We start from the raw sequence: 18,407 nt of genomic DNA on the forward strand, positions 1-18,407 counted from the left end.
GTTGTTTTTGTCTTGTTTTGTGTTTTCTTTTGTCACTTTGTGTTGTTGTGCGTCGTGTGGAACGGATACGGATTGTTTTTCAGCATTTTTGACCACGACATTCATCAAGTAGGAGACTGTGCTGAGCGGTTGCGCCTTTTCGGCAGCATGGATATGCCAGTACTGTTTTTGAATGGGAGGAATGTCGGAGCCATTTGACTGCCATCGCTGGACACCAAAGGGGCCATTTTGCTTTTTGCACCTGTAATGGGCAGCGTCTTCACAGCCCCGCTTTGTTCAGTGGAAAGGTCAGTGCTGTTGGACAGTCTGCGGCTGGATGGATGCATGGCTGGAGGAGCCCGCGATAATAAGAAAGGAGCGTCAGTGCAGAGCGCCAATGCGTATGTGGAACTGTTGCGGATTGGAATTGAAGCAGATTTATGTGGAACAGGAGATGTGAGACAATCTCTTTTCGTCAATGGATGCTACAGCTGCGTGTTTGCTTTCAACATTTAGCTTGTAGTCGACGTGCACATTCCACCATGATGTCCCTAATCCACTGGTGGAAAGACGCTTTGATCCTCGCCTCTTTAATCCAGAACTGCTTCATGTCATCACAAAGAGGGTACAGCACGTCCTCAAGAATGAATGTCTCTCTGTGTCTTTGTTTTGTCATATTGTCTCTATGCTGTCATATTATTTGTTATTTAGTTTTTTTTTGTTCTTTTGACTTCAAGACGGCGCCGCGAGAGTGGCTGCGTTTCCAGCAGCTCATGTATTTTGTTTTTCTACTTTCATTCCTTTCATCACTTTGCTGCCGTGAAATGTAAATTTCTCCACTCTGAGACGAATAAAGGCATATCCAATCCAATCCAATCCAATCCAATGAATGATCCAACCTCATGACCTATGTTTTTAAGGGTATTCGGTCACTGTGTAAGACATTAGTACTGTGTTGTTATTGCTGCTGTTGTATTATACATACCCCCCAGGCCCAACGAGGCAATTTACAGGATATTTTCATGCAGCATCAAGACATAGGTTATCCAGAGCTTCGGGATGGTTCACCTGCTGTGCTAGCTGATAGTAAGTTGGGGTGATCACAGGGGGGCTATTTGTGTTCATATGTGTGTGCAAAGGCAGCCCTAAACCAATTAGCTCCTGCAGTCTTGGTGAATGCGACAGTGGTTTTCCACAGGGTAAAGCACTTAGCCATGTGGGGTCCTGGCCGATAGCAATTATCCCTACTGACAACAGCCCTAATTAGGCTTTTTTGATAGGCTTGATGGCAGTTTAAAAATGGTCCAGCTATTCTCATGTGCAGATGACTAAAGTTGCGACAGTATAGCACGTTACCTTTAAAATAATTACTTGAGATCATATATGATTACAAGTTCTAGATTTGTTTCAGACCTACTCTTAATCAGATTTGTTTCCAATATATTTATGAACCTGGTTCCATGTACAATATATTTCCGAGAACATCATTTTAGGATATGATTTTTTTAGCATATGTGACACCGCTACATATCGTTGCGACTGTCGAAAAGCAGCGGTGACGATATGTCCGCAGGTAGACGAACATGGTGGCACAATAAAGACGTTGACAAAGCAAGTATTTTCCTTTCATTCCTCCGGACATAACATTGATGACGAAGATGGACTTATATGCAGCTCCCCTCCCCTCGTTCCTCGCGATCCCCAGTGAACCACCAGTCCCATGGTCGCGCTGGTATGATTCTTCTTCTTTTCCTTTCGGCTTTTCCCCTCAGGCGTCGCCAGAGCGAATCAATGTCCTCCATCTATCCCGCTTTTGTGTATCCTCTTCTCTCACACCAGCTACCTTCATGTCCTCTTTGACCACATCCATAAACCTCCTCTTCGGTCTTCCTCTCGGTCCCCTGCCTGGCAGTTCAAGGCTCAGCATCCTTCTCCCGATATAGTCACTCTCTCTCCTCTGGACATGTCCAAACCATCTCAGTCTGGCCTCTCTGACTTTCTCTCCAAAGCCTCTAATATGAGTTGTCCCTCTAATGTACTCATTCCTGATCCTATCCAACCTGGTCACTCCCAAAGAAAACCTCAACATCTTCGGCTCTGCTACCTCCAGCTCTGCTTCCTGTCTTTTCTTCAGTGGCACTGTCTCCAGTCAAAACATCATGGCTGGCCTTACCACTGTTTTATACACTTTTCCTTTCATCCTAGCTGAAACCCTTCTATCACACATCACACCTGACATTTTTCTCCAGCTGCTCCAGCCTGCCTGGACACGCTTCTTCACCTCTTTTCCACACTCTCCATTGCTCTGGACAGTTGCCCCCAAGTACTTAAAATCCTCCACCTTCTTTATCTCTTCTCCCTGTAGCATCACTCTTGCACTTGGATCCCTCTCATTCACACACATATATTCTGTCTTGCTGCGACTGATCTTCATTCCTCTCCTTTCCAGGGCATATCTCCACAGCTCTAGTTTCTCCGCCACCTGTTCCCTGTTCTCGCTACAGATCACAATGTCATTTGTAAACATCATGGTCCAAGGAGATTCTTGTCTAATATCGTCTGTCAGCCTGTCCATCACCATAGCAAACAAGAAGGGGCTCAGAGCTGACCCCTGGTGGAGTCCCACCTCCACCTTGAATTCCTCAGTCATACCGACAGCACACCTCACAACTGTCTTACAGTCATGACACATGTCTTGTACCACTCTAACATACTTTTCTGTCACTCCAGACTTCCTCTTGCAATGCCACAGCTCTTCTCTGGGCACCCTGTCATACGCTTTCTCCAGATCTACAAAGACACAATGCAATTCCTTCTGACCTTCTCTGTACTTCTCTATCAGCATTCTTAGAGCAAACATTGCATCTCCAATACAATCCAATCCAATCCAATCTGTCATACTCTTTTTTTGGCATGGAGCCATACTGCTGCTCACAAATGTTCACTTCTGCTCTTAGTCTAGCTTCAACTACTCTTTCCCAGAGTTTTATTGTATGGCTCATCAACTTTATTCCTCTGTAATTAATACAACTCTGCACATCTCCTTTGTTCTTAAAAATGGGCACGAGTACACTTCGTCTCCATTCTTCAGGCATCTGTTCACCATCTAAGATCTTGTTGAATAACCCAGTCAGGAACACCACCGCCACCTCTCCAAGACACTTCCATACCTCGATTGGTAAATCATCAGGCCCGAGTGCCTTTGCCCCCTTCATCCTCTTCAGCGCCCTCCTCACTTCATCCTTGCTAATACTTGCTACGTCTTGGTCCACAACATTCACGTCTTCTACTCTTTGTTCCTTCTCATTTTCCTCATTCATCAATTCTTCAAAGTACTCTTTCCATCTTGCCATCACACTACTGGCACCTGTTAATACATTGCCATCTATATCCTTAATCACCCGAACCTGCTGCAGGTCCTTACCATCTTTGTCTCTCTGTCTCGCCAGCCTGTAAAGATCAGTCTCACCTTCCTTGCTGTCCAGCCGAGCATATAAGTCATCATAGGCCTCTTGTTTGGCCTTTGCCACCTTTACTTTAGCCGTGCGCTGCATCTCCTTGTACTGCTGTCTACTCTCGTCCGTCCTCTCAGTGTCCCACTTCTTCTTTGCTAACCTCTTTCTCTGTATACACTCCTGCACCTCCCCATTCCACCACCAAGTCTCCTTATCTACTTTTCTTCCACTCGATACACCAAGTACTTTCCGACCTGTGTCTCTGATTATGTTCGCTGTAGTTTGCCAGTCATCCGGAAGGACCTCTTGCCCACCCAGTGCTTGTCATACCTCCTTCCTAAATGTCATGCAACACTCTTCCTTTTTCAACTTCCACCATTTTGTCCTCACTTCAGCCTTTGGTTTCTTCATCTTCCTCACTGCCAGCGTCATCCTACGCACCACCAACCTATGCTCTCTGGCTACACTCTCACCAACCACTACTTTGCAGTCACTGATTTCCTTTAGATGGCGCCATTGACACAAAATGTAGTCTACCTGTGTACTTCTGCCTCCACTCTTATAGGTCACCCTATGTTCCTGTCTCTTCTGAAAGAAAGTATTCACAATAGCCATTTCCATTCTCTTAGCAAAGTAAACCACCATCTGTCCTTCAGCGTTCCTCATCTGGAGTCCAAACCTACCCATCACCTCCTCATCATCTTTGTTTCCTGCGCCAACATGTCCATTGAAGTCTCCACCAATTACAACCCTCTCACTTCATCAAAGTCCAACCAAAATTCCTCCTCCTCCAGCTCACATCCTACTTGTGGGGCATACCCACAAACAACATTGAACAACTTCAATTTCTACCTTCAGACTCATCATTCTATCTGATACTCTTTTTACTTCTAAGACTTTATCAAAGTCCAACCAAAATTTCTTCACAAACTCCTCTTTTAAGATAACCCCAACTCCATTTCTCTTTCTGTCTTCACCATGATAGAAGAACTTAAACCCTGGCCCTAAGCTTCTAGCCTTGCTCCCTTTCCACCTGGTCTCTTGGACACACAGTATGTCTACCTTCCTTCTTTGCATTATGTCAACCAGCTCTCTACCTTTACCTGTCATTGTTCCTACATTCAAAGTTCCTACTCTTAGTTGTATACTCTTGGCGTTCCATTTGTCTCATTTCCTCCGGGCACACCTCCCTCCTCTCCTTCTTCGACCAACAGTAGTCCATTTTCCACTGGCACCCTGAAGGTCAACAGTACCAATGGCGGCCGTTGTTAACCCGGGCCTCGACCGTTCTGGTATGGGATTTATAGGTTTGATTCGCATATTTGTTTTTGTTTTTACGTCGTCGCGCTGGTATGATTGTTTCACGACATATTTGACGGTGATCGGACTAAACGAAGCAAGCGACACACGGCTAACAGCTATGCTCGTGCACAGCTTGGATAGTGAGAGCCAGCGCATTTTTCGTACCCACGGACCCACGCAGACATATGAATACGGCGTCGCTGTATTGGACAGACATGTCCCCACCCCACGCCCACACACACAGAGCATGATCGGCCGGTGGATTGCCTTCCGTGAAAGACGGCAATGCACAGGCGAGTCGGTACACCACTATGTTGCCGATTTGCAATGCTTAGCGGCCCTCTGTAAATTTGGCCGTTTTGAAGAGGAGCTGATTTGTGGATCAAGATCAAGGTCTAAAATCTGTATTTTTTACGTTTTCACACCGCTTACTGTTCATGGACTTCTACCGTTCTATCTCTCTTTCTTTCACTCTCTCTCTCGCACTTTCTCTGTCTCTCTCTGATGTGATGTAATTTTATACTTATTCACTGGGAATTTCATAGCTCCCATAATATATTCTAATGCCATTTTGTCACGGATCACATGATTGATCCCAAACTAAGAGATACACAGTTACTTTCGCCTGACGACCTCCCCCTCTCGAAGGCTGTGGAAATGGCGTTGTGAAACTGGAGAACGCAGCACAATTAGTACCTTAGCTAGTGATCCCACCCACCCCTTCCCGCTCTCCCGCGTTGCTTCAAACACTCACCCTCTAGAAACCACCTGCACCTGCGATGATGCCGAGATAAATATGGCCAGACGTCAAGGGGCCGACACGCGCAGGCCTTGTGCCAACTGCGAGTCTGCCTGGCACCCCACACGTGCACCCACTCGCAAAGCCACCGGACAAAGATGCCAGTACTGTGGGATGATGAACCTTTTCGCCAGGATATGCCACTCTGCTCTCACGTCAACATACATGTCACGCCGCTTACCTGGCGGCCGAGGCCGACCACCATCCACTGCGTGGGCTCGCACACCAAGCCATTGAAGTGGTGCACAGTGGAACTGGACGGAGTGAGCTTACCACTCCTGTCGACACTGCAGTCTCCAGGTCACGATTGAACGTGTACACACACTTATTTCGCTCATCTCCCATTCAAGGCCAACGCTGAAAACATGTTTGCCTATGCCCGCACTAGGCTTGGTATGGTGGGCACTGCCAGCTTCACAGTGCGCTATGGCTCGATGACTCTCCCCCCTTCACCTTCCACGTATCCCATCATGGCACCAACCTCTTGGACTTTGACCTGTTTTGTGCACTTGGGTTTTCCTTCTCCGACCATGTGGGTGCCACAATTCACCCCCAGGCCATCAGGGGTGTTGATAGGTTCAACCAAACTGTGACGAATGGACTCAGTGTACACCTTGCAGACGGCCTTCCCTATTCTTCCTCAGCCAGCAGAGGGGCCAATAGGAAGCGCCGGGCAAAGCAATTGTCACGTTTTGCGAGGTTGTGATGGCGGGTGCGGATCCCAAGAAGCAGGCAGGAGGGAGCAGGAGGTTGTTTGACAAATTGTATTAAAATAAAGGTCAGCAGGAACAAAATGTAAAACATCAAAATCATCTGAACAGAAAAAATACAAAGTATTAAAAGAAGACCAAAAGTAAAAGTCCGCCGAGGTTAAACGAACACATGCACAGCATACACAATGCATGCAACAAACAATGAACAGACACTGGATGGACGTGCCGGGAGTCCTTTTAAGTGTCGCTGATTAAAACGACCAGCACCTGCGAGGCTGCAGGCAGGGCTGACGTCGCTACCCGTTGGTCGCCAATCCGAACGTGGCAGTCCGCCACTGATAGGGACGACCACCACCTGTGCAGGTGCAGGCGGGGACGACAGCGCCCCCCGTTGGTCGCCAACCAGATCATGACAGCAATTCACATTTACTGTGTCGGACTGGGTCCGCATTCGCCGGCCGAGCTGCTCACACACATTGGACTCCATCTGGACAACACCATTCCAGATTACCGCCCAACTCGGACCGACCACCTTCTCTCTGGTTGACGGGTCGCATTGGCATGCCAGCTGCCTAAGGAGAGTGGCATCACCGACCCCTTTGAAAGAAAGGGCTATTGCAGATATGGACTTCTCAGACAAGGACTACTGACTCCTCTCACACATTTAAGAACACCGGTGGGACACCTTGAAGAGCGTAGTGAACCAGCCGTGCCCGTGCGGCCAGAGCCTCGGCCAGCTCGCGTTTGCCTTCGCCCTCGGTATTTAGACAATTATGTCACTGACTTCCAATATGCAGACCCTAGCCAGTGCTTAGCCTATTGCGTGGCAGAATAACCCCCAAGGCAAAGCGGAAAACCTGGCAGGCTACCCGGTTTCCCTTGTTTAAAGAGTTTTTCTGGTTTCTTCAGGGAAGGGGGTACTTGGAAATACAATTGGATTGGATTGGATTTGCCTGTATTAGTCTCACAGTGGAGAAATTTACATTTGACAGCAGCAAGTGATGAAAGGAATGAAAGTAGCTCTTCAATGCTCTTCAATTTAATCACAGTCACACCAAGTGGCTGCAGTCATAATCCAATTTTCAATCACTGGATTTTTTTTGTTGTTCTATCTTTTTTCAGTCTCAATGTGACGCTATCCCATGATACAACATGTATCACCAGCATGACCTTCATTGATTATGATGGCCACCCAGCGTGTTCCTCCACCGTCGTACCAGGATAGCCAACAGGTGAGTCACAATTGGAAAAAAAAATAAAAATAAATATTCTTAAATCAACCAAAGTTGTTAATTATAAAATCATTTACGGAAGGTTAATGGAATGCTCTAGTTTTTTTCAGGGTGTTTTCAGTGTGTTTTCTTAAGACAGCTGGAATTGGTTGGATGGATGGATAATAAACCAAAATCAAAATAAAAATGGCACGCATTATGATTATTTTCTATCTATCTATCTATCTATCTATCTATCTATCTATCTATCTATCTATCTATCTATCTATCTATCTATCTATCTATCTATCTATCTATCTATCTATCTATCTATCTATCTATCTATCTATCTATCTATCTATCTATCTATCGTGATACCTTGGCTTACGAATGCTTTACCTAACAAACTTCTCGCCTTACACATGTTAAATTCGCGACAATATAATCTTGGTATTCTATTTTTCGGTAAACACACAGAGCGGCACAACGAGCCGGTTCTTGGAGCTGGATCGCTGAAGTGAACTAACTAGGAGCTGGAAATGGCAGTCGACTTTTTTTATCCTCCATTCACCACCCTCAGTCTTCGGTTAAAGCCGCACGTGATTGGTCAAGATCCGTGGTAGAGGAGGGAAGGGGAATTACAGACACACGAAGCAGTGAGGAGAATGAGGAGGGGTTTGAGAAGCACACTGTGAACACATGAAACAGGAAAGGGAGACGACAGAGCTTGATATCATTACAAAGAATACACAAAAGTGAAAATGTGAGAAAATGGACCAACACCATTTTTTTTTGTTTCAAAAAAATGCTCTCGGTTGTCCTTTAACACTCAGGCTGATATTTTAGTCAAATGAAAAACACCAATAAAAATGACTTCAAGTGTCCCAAAACTACTTCAGAATGACCTCAGAAGGTTTCAGTTTCAGAAGGTCCCGCCCCCTTGTTCGTGATGTCATGCCAAGACGTCTTGCCTTGCTCGAGAATCAAAACAATGGCTTTAGATTCGGAGAAGATGCTTTCTTGTTACTCATCCAGTTATGAATATGATTCAAATAGTTCTGAATAGGAAAGCATACATGTTTGCAATCGATTAAAAGCATAAAAGTTTGCAATCGATTAAATAAGTCCTTCCGTGTAATTTTGAGGTGTCTGGACTCCAATGTAGCGTCCAGAAAATGCACAAGATGGCGCCTAAGCTCTGTTGGAAATTGGCTGATTTGTCTACTGGAAATTTGTGTCAGCTAGTGTCAAATAGTAGTCTTTGTGCAACACACAACAATTCACCTTCACCATCGCTTCTATTTATGTGTTTTCCTTCCAATTTCGCCATCAACACGGATCAACACAAAGTTTTCAGACCAAACAAAGTACCCCAAATGCATTGTGTGTCACTTGCTCGGTCAGGGGCGTTCCAGACGTGACGTCACGGTAGGCATCGTCACCAACTCAAAAACAAGACTTCCTGAATATTCAGCACGAGTCTTAAAACGTAAAATCTAGCTATATGTGGTGGAATCTTTGTAAAATACATTCAGTAGAAGTCATTTGAAGTACAAATTATGGACACAATTTGTCTGGGGGCATCGGTTGTCCTTTAAGTCTTTTTGAATGATAATATAATAATTGGATTGGATTTGCCTTTATTAGTCTCACAGTATTAAGAATAGGTTGCTACAAGTTTACCACACCTATTTTTGAGCAGTATTTCTCATTCATCTTTACAGCATCTCTCGAGTTACATCAGGTTAGATGAGGAGCGTTGGTGTGCAGCCATTTTCAGATCTCTTCGGAGATGTTTAGTGGGATTCTGTCACGGTTTGCAAGGTGGTGATGGCGGGTGCGGATCCCAAAAAAAGCAGGCAGGAGGGAGCAGGAGGTTGTTTGACAAATTGTATTAAAATAAAGGTCAGCAGGAACAAAATGTAAAACATCAAAATGATCTGAACAGAAAATGTATCAAAAGAAAACCAAGTGTAAAAGTCCGCCAAGGTTAAACAAACACATGCACAGCATACAATGCAAGCGATTGCAGACAAATCATGCAACAAACAACGAACCGACACCGGATGGTCGTGCCGGGTGTCCTTTTAAGTGTCAGTGATTAAAACGACCAGCACCTGACAGATTCAAGTCTTGGCTCTGGCTGGGCCACTCAAGGACATTGACATCGTTGTTCTGAAGCCACTCCTTTGACATTTTGGCTGTGTGCTTTGAATTGTTGTTCTGCTGAAAGATGAAACGCCGTCCCAGTCTGAGGTCATCAGCGCTCTGGAACAGGTTTTCATCCAGGATGTTTCTGGACATTGCTTCATTCATCTTTCCCTCAATCCTGGCTAGTCTCCCAGTTCCTGATGCTGAAAAACAACCCACAGCATAATGCTGCCACCACCGTGCTTCACCGGAGGATGGTGTTCTCAAAGTGATGAGCGGTGCCTGACGACCATGTTCACCTTGATATCGGGTGCTGACACGTCTCCTCATTAGACAAATTCATTACCTGATATGTTGAAATCCAACTTTCAACATATCAGGTAATGAATTTGTCGGACAGCATTGAGATGATAAATATGCACAAAAAATATGGTAAAATATTTTCTTTCCTGATTGAATGTTCATTGCTTACTAAATCTCAATGATAAAGCTTAAAGTAATAAATCTTTGCCGTCTACTTGTCACGTCCGCTCGAGGAGTGGTGACAGGACTCGAGGGACGAAGAAAGGTAGGGATGGATCCGAAATACAGGGTGGAGACGGTAAATTCAAGAAAGGTTTTACTGAGACACATAAAGCAAACAGGAAATCAGGCATCCGAGTAGAACAGCGTAACAGACCTGCGTGCTGCTGGGTGACAGGGAACTACGAAGAATACACCGGCGCGGACCGAATGGGAATGGGTGGCTTTTATAGGCAGAAGGCACAATTAATGGAATGAGAAACAGGTGAGTGAGTTCAGAGAGCAGGGAGGGGAGGGACCCGCTTCTGGCGCAGAGGAGGATGTGACAGGAGGAGAGGGGCACACTCGTGGCGCTGAGGAGGATGTACAGTGCCCCATCCTCAATGGACGGCTCCTGGCGGCCCACCCGATTTGGAGGGGTGAGCCAAATGGAATGCCCGGGTGAGAGATGGGTCGAGGATCCAGGAACGGGGAACCCACTGACGTTCTTCGGGCCCGTAGCCCTCCCAATCGACCAGGTACTGCAATCCCCTGCCCATGCGCCTGGAGTCCACTATCTCCTACACGGTGTAGACAGGGTCGCCGTCCCCCATCCGCGGGGGGTGCCGTAGCCAGGTGACTGGTCTCCACAGGCTTGAGGAGGGAGACATGGAAGACCGGGTGGATCCTCATTGTGGGTGGCAGCTGGAGCCTCACCGAGACCGGGCTGAGGATGGCCTCGATGGGGAAGGGACCAGAGAACCGTGGACCCAGTTTGGCCGATGTCCCGGCCAACCGGAGGTCCCTTGTGGACAGCCATACCTCCTGCCCGACCTGGTAAGATGGTGCCTGGCGGCGACGACGATCCGCAATATGTTGGTTCCGGGATGCCGTGCGCGACAGGGCGGCTCTGGTGTCCTTCCACCCTCGATGGGCCCGTCTCAGGTGGTGTTCGATGGACGGGACCTCTCCCTGGCCCTCCTGGGTGGGGAACAACGGCGGCTGATAACCACAGCCGGACATGAAAGGAGACGGCCTGTGGCTGTGGAGACCAGGGTGTTTTGTGCGTACTCCACCCACGGCAAGTGGAGAGCCCACAATGCAGGACGGTGGAGGCACACACACCGGAGAGCCGCTTCCAGGTCCTGGTTCTTGCGCTCCGTCTGGCCATTGGTCTGGGGATGGTAGCCAGACGACAGGCTCGCTGATGCCCCCAGGGACCGACAGAAACGTTTCCATACCTTGGACAGGAACTGCGGTCCGCGGTCCGACACGATGTCCGCCGGAATCCCGTGGAGACGGACAACGTGGTTAACCAGGACTTGAGCCGTCTCGAAGGCGGACGGCAACCTGGTTAACGGTATGAAGTGGGCCGACTTAGAGAAGCGGTCCACAAAGGTGAGGACGACCGTCTTGCCACGGGAGGGGGGAGGCCCGTGATGAAGTCAACGTAGATATGGGACCAGGGTCGGGAAGGAATCGGTAGTGGCTGGAGAAGTCCCGCCGGGGGTTGGTGGGAGACCTCCTACGAGCACAGGCGGGGCATGCTTTTATGAATTCCGTGATGTCCTTCCTGTACTCCGGCCACCAGAACCGCTGGGCGATGAGATGGATCGTCCTGTTGACCCCCGGGTGACAGGCGACCCTGGAGGCGTGTCCCCAGTGCAGCACTTCGGTGCGTAGAGCGGGGGGGACGAACAGACCATCCACCGGGCAACCCTTGGGGATAGGGTTACCCCCCTGGGCCTCCTGAACCTTCCTCTCAACCTTCCACCGCAGGGTGCCCAGGATGTGTTGCGCCGGCAGGATGTTGGCGATGACCACCTCCTTCTCTGCCAGCTCGTGAATGAGAGATAGGGCGTCAGGCTTGGTGTTCTGCGACCCTGGGCAGTAGGTGAGAGTAAAGTTGAATTGCGTGAGAAACAGTGCCCATCGGACCTGCCGCGAGTTGAGTCTCTTGGCGGACCGAATGGCGGCCAGGTTCTTGTTATCGGTGTATACTGTGAAGGGGTGTTTGGCCCCTTCAAGCCAGTGTCTCCACTCCTGCAGCACCAGGATGACCGCCAGCAGTTCCCAGTTCCCCACGTCGTAGTTGGCTTCTGCGGGGCTGAGCCGGCGGGAGAAGAAGGCGCTTGGGTGGAGCTTCTGGTCGACCGGGGAGCGCTGGGATAGGACCGCCCCCACCCGGACTTCGATGCGTCGACCTCAACCGTGAACGCCAGTTCCGGGTCAGGGTGACGTAAGACCGGAGGGTTGGAGAAGGCGTGACGGAGGCGGTTAAACGCCCCCTCTGTGTCGGGTGTCCACCTGAGGGGGACCTTGGTGTGAGATTAGTAAGGGGGATTACCTTCTGACTATAACCGTGGATAAAGCGGCGGTAGAAGTTGGCAAACCCCAAAAATCGCTGTAGTTGTTTGCGCGTCTTCGGGGTTGGCCACTCTACCACTGCTTTGTTCTTGGTGGGATCGGCCCGGAGATGCCCCTGCTCCACAATGAACCCCAGAAAAGACAAAGAGCGGACGTGGTACTCGCACTTCTCTGCCTTCACGTAGAGCCGGCTTTGCAGGAGCCGCGCCAGGATCCGTCGGACATGCTGCCAGTGTTCTTCTGTGGATTTAGAGAATATGAGGATGTCGTCGAAATACACAAACACAAAAACATTGAGAAAGTCCCTGAGCACATCATTGATGAGGTTTTGAAATATGGCGGGGGCGTTGGTGAGTCCGAACGGCATCACCAGGTATTCAAAATGCCTTAAGGGTGTCTTGAATGTGGTCTTTCACTCGTCCTGACTCTCTGATGCGAACCAGGTGGTATGCGCTACGCAAATCCAATTTGGTGAAGATGGTAGCCGATTGGAGGGGCATGAAGGCCGAATCCATGATGGGGAGAGGGTATTTGTTGCGAATGGTGATGTCGTTCAGACCCCGAGAGTCGACACACGGGCGCAGGGATCTGTCTTTCTTTTCGATAAAGAAGAATCCTGCGCCGAGCGGAGAACGCGAGGGTCGGATAAGTCCCTGCGCAAGGGAAGAGTCAATGTATGTGCTCAGGGCTTCTTGTTCCCGGTGTGAAATATGGTAGAGTCTGGAGTCTGGTAGTGGAGTCCCTGGCTGCAGTTCGATGGCGCAGTCATACGGTCCGTGGGGTGGCAGGGATTGCACGCTGTCCTGACTGAATGCCTCCCGCAGATCATGATAGCAACGCAGCACGCCCTCGAGGCAGATCTCTTTGGGCGCGCCGCCGTGAGAGGGGTCTTGCCCTACCGTAGCCGACCATAGACAATTGCCGTAGCAGTCCGGGCTCCAACCCTGTATGGTGGGGCCCTCCCACAAGATGCAAGGGTCATGACTGCTGACCCAAGGTAGGCCCAGAACGAGTGGCACGTTGCGGGAGGGCATGAGCAGGAATTGGCGGTGTTCGACATAGTTACCTGATAACCGGAGTTTAAGGGGTGCGTTATACGCGTTCCCCGGGCTAAGAGTCGGCCGTCAAGGTCCAGGATCTCCTTGGGGATCTAAGGTCCTCGATGCCGCAACCCAATGTCTCTGCCAGTTGGGGGTCGATAAAGCACCCGCCCGCCCCTGTATCCACTCGTGCCCATATAGCTTGTGAGTTGGATGGACCGAATAATTCGCCGACCAACTCCAATCGCGTGACCGGCACCATCCTCGATGCCTCCAATGACCTCCGCGGTCGCCGTTTGGCCGGGGACTTACGGATGCTGCAGGTCTTAAGCGCGGGCCCTTGAGTGCGGCGACCCCCGGCGTCGGCACGATCGCCCCCGCTCCCCACCTACATCGGCTCGGGGAACTACTCTTGGCGTCACGCCTGCTCGTCGCCGTTGGGTGTGGTTGTCCGCTGCACGTTTCCGGGTTCGTCAGACCGCTGGGTACCTTGCTCCTGCCGCCGCTCCCGGAGGCGATGGTCCAGGCAGATGACTACATTGATTATCTCACTGAGGGTGGTGCCAGCGTCGCGGGTGGTCAGCTCGTCTTTGAGAGCGGCGCTCAGTCCGCGACGAAACACTCCTCTCAGCGCTTGATCGTTGTAGCCACTCCGGGCAGCCTGGATGCGGAAGTCGATGGAATACTCATCGGCCGAACGCGTTCCTTGTACACAGTCGTAAAGGAGTCCCTGAGCCTCGCACTCTTTGACCGGGTGGTGGAAGACTTGGCGAAGCTCGGCCACAAAGTCCGGATAGGAACTCCAACGTTCGGGCTGGGACTTCTGGATGGCCAACACCCAGGACTCGCCCTGGCCTGTGAGCAGGCTGGTGATGAAAGTCACTCTAGACTCATCGCTAACGAAGGCGGAGGGTTGTTGTTCAAAAACTGCATCGAGCTCTCGAGCACTGCATCAGGAATTGAGCACAGCGCCCGGGTTCGCCTTCGTTGCATGAGGGTTGCAGCAGGGAGAGCTCCCAATTACTCACAGGGGGCGGGGGGGTAGCGAGGCGTGTCTCGACCTCCTGTAGGCGTTAAGCCAGCGAGGACGCGATGTGGCGGTTCTCCTCGAAAGCTTGCGAGAGCTGCCTCGAACGCTCCGCCTGATGGGCTAAGGCGGATATGAATTTTTCTCCACCGGAGACATCCATCGTTGGCCGGTGTATTATGTCACGTCCGCTCGAGAAGTGGTGACAGGACTCGGGGGACGAAGAAAGGTAGCAAGGGGTGGATCCGAAATACACGGTGGAGACGGTAAATTCAAGAAAACTTTTTACTGGGACACATAAAGCAAACAGGAAATCAGGCAACCGAGTAGAACAACGTAACAGACCTGCGTGCTGCTGGGTGACAGGGAACTACGGAGAATACACCGGCGCGGACCGAGCGGGAATGGTTGGCTTTTATAGCCAGAAGGCACAATTAATGGAATGAGAAACAGGTGAGTGAGTTCGGAGAGCAGGGAGCGGAGGTGCCCACTCCTGGCGCAGAGGAGGATGTGACAGGAGGGGAGGGGCACCCTCCTGGCGCTGAGGAGCATGTGACACTACTCCAGCAAGCGACTTGAAGATATCAGGAAAGTCTGTGGCATTAGTCTAGAACTGTGATCATTGTGGGCTCATCTTCAACTCAATTGCAAGTCTCTGTGATGTACACATAACTCCTGCATTGTTGTTGCCTGTTAAATTGTCTTTCATCGAGTGGAGCTTCTAAAGTGACTTGAAATTTGTGATGTCAAAGCACATGTCACATTGATGGACACACTACATTCACATGGTACATTTAACAAAAATGGCTGTGAGATTAAACTTTTACCAGTGCAAACCCGCAATCAGTGAAAATTGCATATCATGGCAAAGCGTGTGCCTGACTCTCTTCAGCTGAAAAAAATACACTGTAACTCCCACACATAAAAAAGCCCAAAAGAAAAACAATATGTTCTATGTACGTATAGTAATTTATTTTCCATTCCGTGCTGGGATTAAGACTTGAAGAGTTCACCCACTCCACCCTGTCACAAAATTTATGGTGGGGGTCGGGTGCTCGATCTTGAATAGCATAAAGTAAAGAGAGATGAACGGTAGAGAGCAAACGTCTTTTTTTCTGATCCCTGTATTAATTAACATCTAAAAACAGGTGAAATGAATGCAAAGTGTTTCATTTTTGAACTGCTAATTACCAGTTGTTTGGCCAACTCTTGAGATACTGTCTGACCCACACGTTGTGTAACATTTGATGAATTCAGTCTCTTGTTTCATTTTATTGCACAACTCGCCTACAAAAAGCCTGCCCGCTCCTGCAAAATAATGTCATCAATTGTCATTTGTAGTCTTCCTGTATGAAATACGTGCCGCATAGTTGAGTGCTTTGTTATTATTAGAAATACTGCTGTAAGGCAATCAAAAATATTGCCCGATCAATTAATTGGTGTCCGTAATTAATGTAATGAATCTATTTTTTTAATGTAATCAAAATAATTACTGAGAAAACCCCTTTTTTCATTTTAAATTCATTACATTATTGAGGCAGATCAAAAAATAAATAAACAGGAATGTTGCATTCTCATGTATTTTATTGTTGTTGTTTTTTTTTTTAGAAGACATGGACAGACATCTGCAATCTTTAGTTCTACCTCGAGCAATTGTGTCATCAGGGCGTTTTTTGAATGTTTTGAATTTTAAATTCATTGTGCTGAGAACTCTCACATCCCCAACACTGCTTACTAACACCGCTGAAGTACAACAGGAGCACATCAGCTTTGGCTAAACCAGCCCAACATAATGGTAGCCAATCAATCAAGGCGTTATCTACTCTACAAAAAGACAAAAATATTACTATTTTGCCAGCAGACAAGGGCAGATGTACAGTGCTTCTCAACACATCGGATTATGAAGACAAAATAAATAGGTTAATCAGTGATTCTATCACTTATGAGCAACTAAAAAGGGACCCTTCCAATAGATACAAGAAATACATGATAGACTGTCTCCAAAAGTTCGAGAAAGGAAAACATATAGACAAACAGATGTACTTTAGATTATACCCGGGAGAGGCCACGCCATGTATCTATGGCCTGCCTAAAATACATAAAGAAGGGTTCCCCCTCAGAACCATTGTCTTTATTCTTTAGGAAGGTTACACACACTGACCAATTCTTACTTTTCGATTCGAACCATCCTCTACAACACAAACTAGGAGTTATCAGAACCCTTCAGCATAGGGCTAAACTAATACCAACAAGCGTTGAAGGCAGAGAAAAGGAGTCAAAACATATCAGGAGAGCACTCACACACTGGGGGTACCCTCAGTGGTCGTTTAACAAAGAAAGAAAGAATAGGGAATGAAACCAAACATTTTGAAGATACAAAAAGGAGAGGAGTAGCAGAACATTACATTGCAGGAGTTTCTGAAAAACTACAAAGAGTACGACAAAGAGTAAGAATGAAAATTGTAAAGAGCAATACATTGGAGAGACTACAAATTCTCAAAAAATACTTTATCAACATCGCAGGGATTATACAAGTGGGCCTCAATCGGTAGTACATATGCACCTAAAGGCTAGCAACCACTCATTTGATGACAATGAGGTTAAAATCTTAGCGAAAGAACATAGATGGTTTGAAAGGGGAGTAAAAGAAGCAATGTTCATAAAAAAGCTAAATCCTTCATTAAACCGATATGGTGGAGTGAGGTTCAATTTGGATCGTTCGTACAATAGCCTGCTTAGGCAACATAGGTTAGGCAACATTAGTAATGCTGATGAGGTGATACCGGAGGGAGTGGGGCAAACAGGCCAGTCGTTAGTCAGGAATGTAGGAACAATCGGTGGGGCCGCAGGGAGTGGTGCTCTGCTCCCCCCAACCTGAGAGTAGGGACCTATCATAGCAGTGTCCGGCGCCGCCATGACTGGACATTAGGGATATATATATAGGGCCGATACTACCAGTAAGACTTGAGTTCACTGAAGAAGCATCTTGGATAAGAAGCGAAACGTCCGACAGTACAGATGACGTACAGATGATAAGTACAGATAAGTACAGATGATGACTGAAGAAACCTTTTCATCAATCAATGTTCACTTCAGTTTGTGACGGACAGTTCTTTCCCCACCCTCAACAACTTCAACACAGGAAGCAAACACATTAAAAGGGCTATTAGAAAAGGCAACCCACCAACAGAAACATGAAAGGACAACCGACGCCTCCAGACAGTTGTCAAAAAAGTCAAGTCAAAGTCAAAGTCAGCTTTATTGTCAAATATGCTAATATGCATGACATACATCAGAGATGAAATTAATGTCCTATTTGACCCAGCGTGCAAGGCACTTATAATGTGGCTAAAAAAAACATACAATTGACAACAGACAATACATGTAATTTCTGAGTGTAGTTGAGTCTCCTGACTGCCTGGTGGCAGAAACTGTCCTTGAGCCTGCTGGTCTTGACTCGGAGACTCCGCAGTCTCCGGTAGGTGGGTAGGATCCAGCGATCCTGATGGCTCTGCGGGTGAGGCGGGTGTTGTAAATGTCCTGAAGGGGGGAGAGAGACACCGATGATCTTCTCAGCTGTTCTCACGATGCCCTGCAGAGTCTTACGGCAGGACACGGTGCAGGTACCGTACCACCCGGTCACCACCTGGCCAGGATGCTCTCGATGGTGTCGCGGTAGAAGGAGGTCGTGATGGGTGTCGGGGCTCCAACTCTTTTGAGCTTGCGGAGGAAGTACAGGCGCTGGTGGGATCTCTTGGCCAGTGACGTCGTGTTGTGGCTCCAGGACAGGGCTTCAGATATGTGCACTCCCAGGAACTTGGTGCTGCTCACTCTCTCCACTGCAGTACCGTCGATGGTGAGT

General features: G+C 48.3%; 1 protein-coding gene across 3 annotated transcripts in view; it reads left to right on the forward strand.

Moving 5' to 3' along the window:
• pknox2 (pbx/knotted 1 homeobox 2) overlaps positions 1-18,407 on the forward strand; it is a 164,436-nt gene that overhangs the window by 83,501 nt on the left and 62,528 nt on the right. For 2 of the 3 annotated variants that reach the window (XM_089017219.1, XM_089017220.1), the window contains one exon: positions 7,371-7,480. The exons of the other annotated variant lie outside the window; for it this stretch is intronic. In XM_089017219.1, the coding sequence (XP_088873345.1) occupies positions 7,430-7,480 (51 nt within the window). In that variant the 5' untranslated portion in view covers positions 7,371-7,429. The remainder of the gene's footprint in view (positions 1-7,370; positions 7,481-18,407) is intronic. 3 annotated transcript variants of the gene reach the window in all.

This window comes from Hippocampus bargibanti, linkage group LG16 (genome assembly GCF_051943395.1).
Source record: "Hippocampus bargibanti isolate YZ-2025 linkage group LG16, ASM5194339v1, whole genome shotgun sequence".
NCBI lineage: Eukaryota > Metazoa > Chordata > Actinopteri > Syngnathiformes > Syngnathidae > Hippocampus > Hippocampus bargibanti.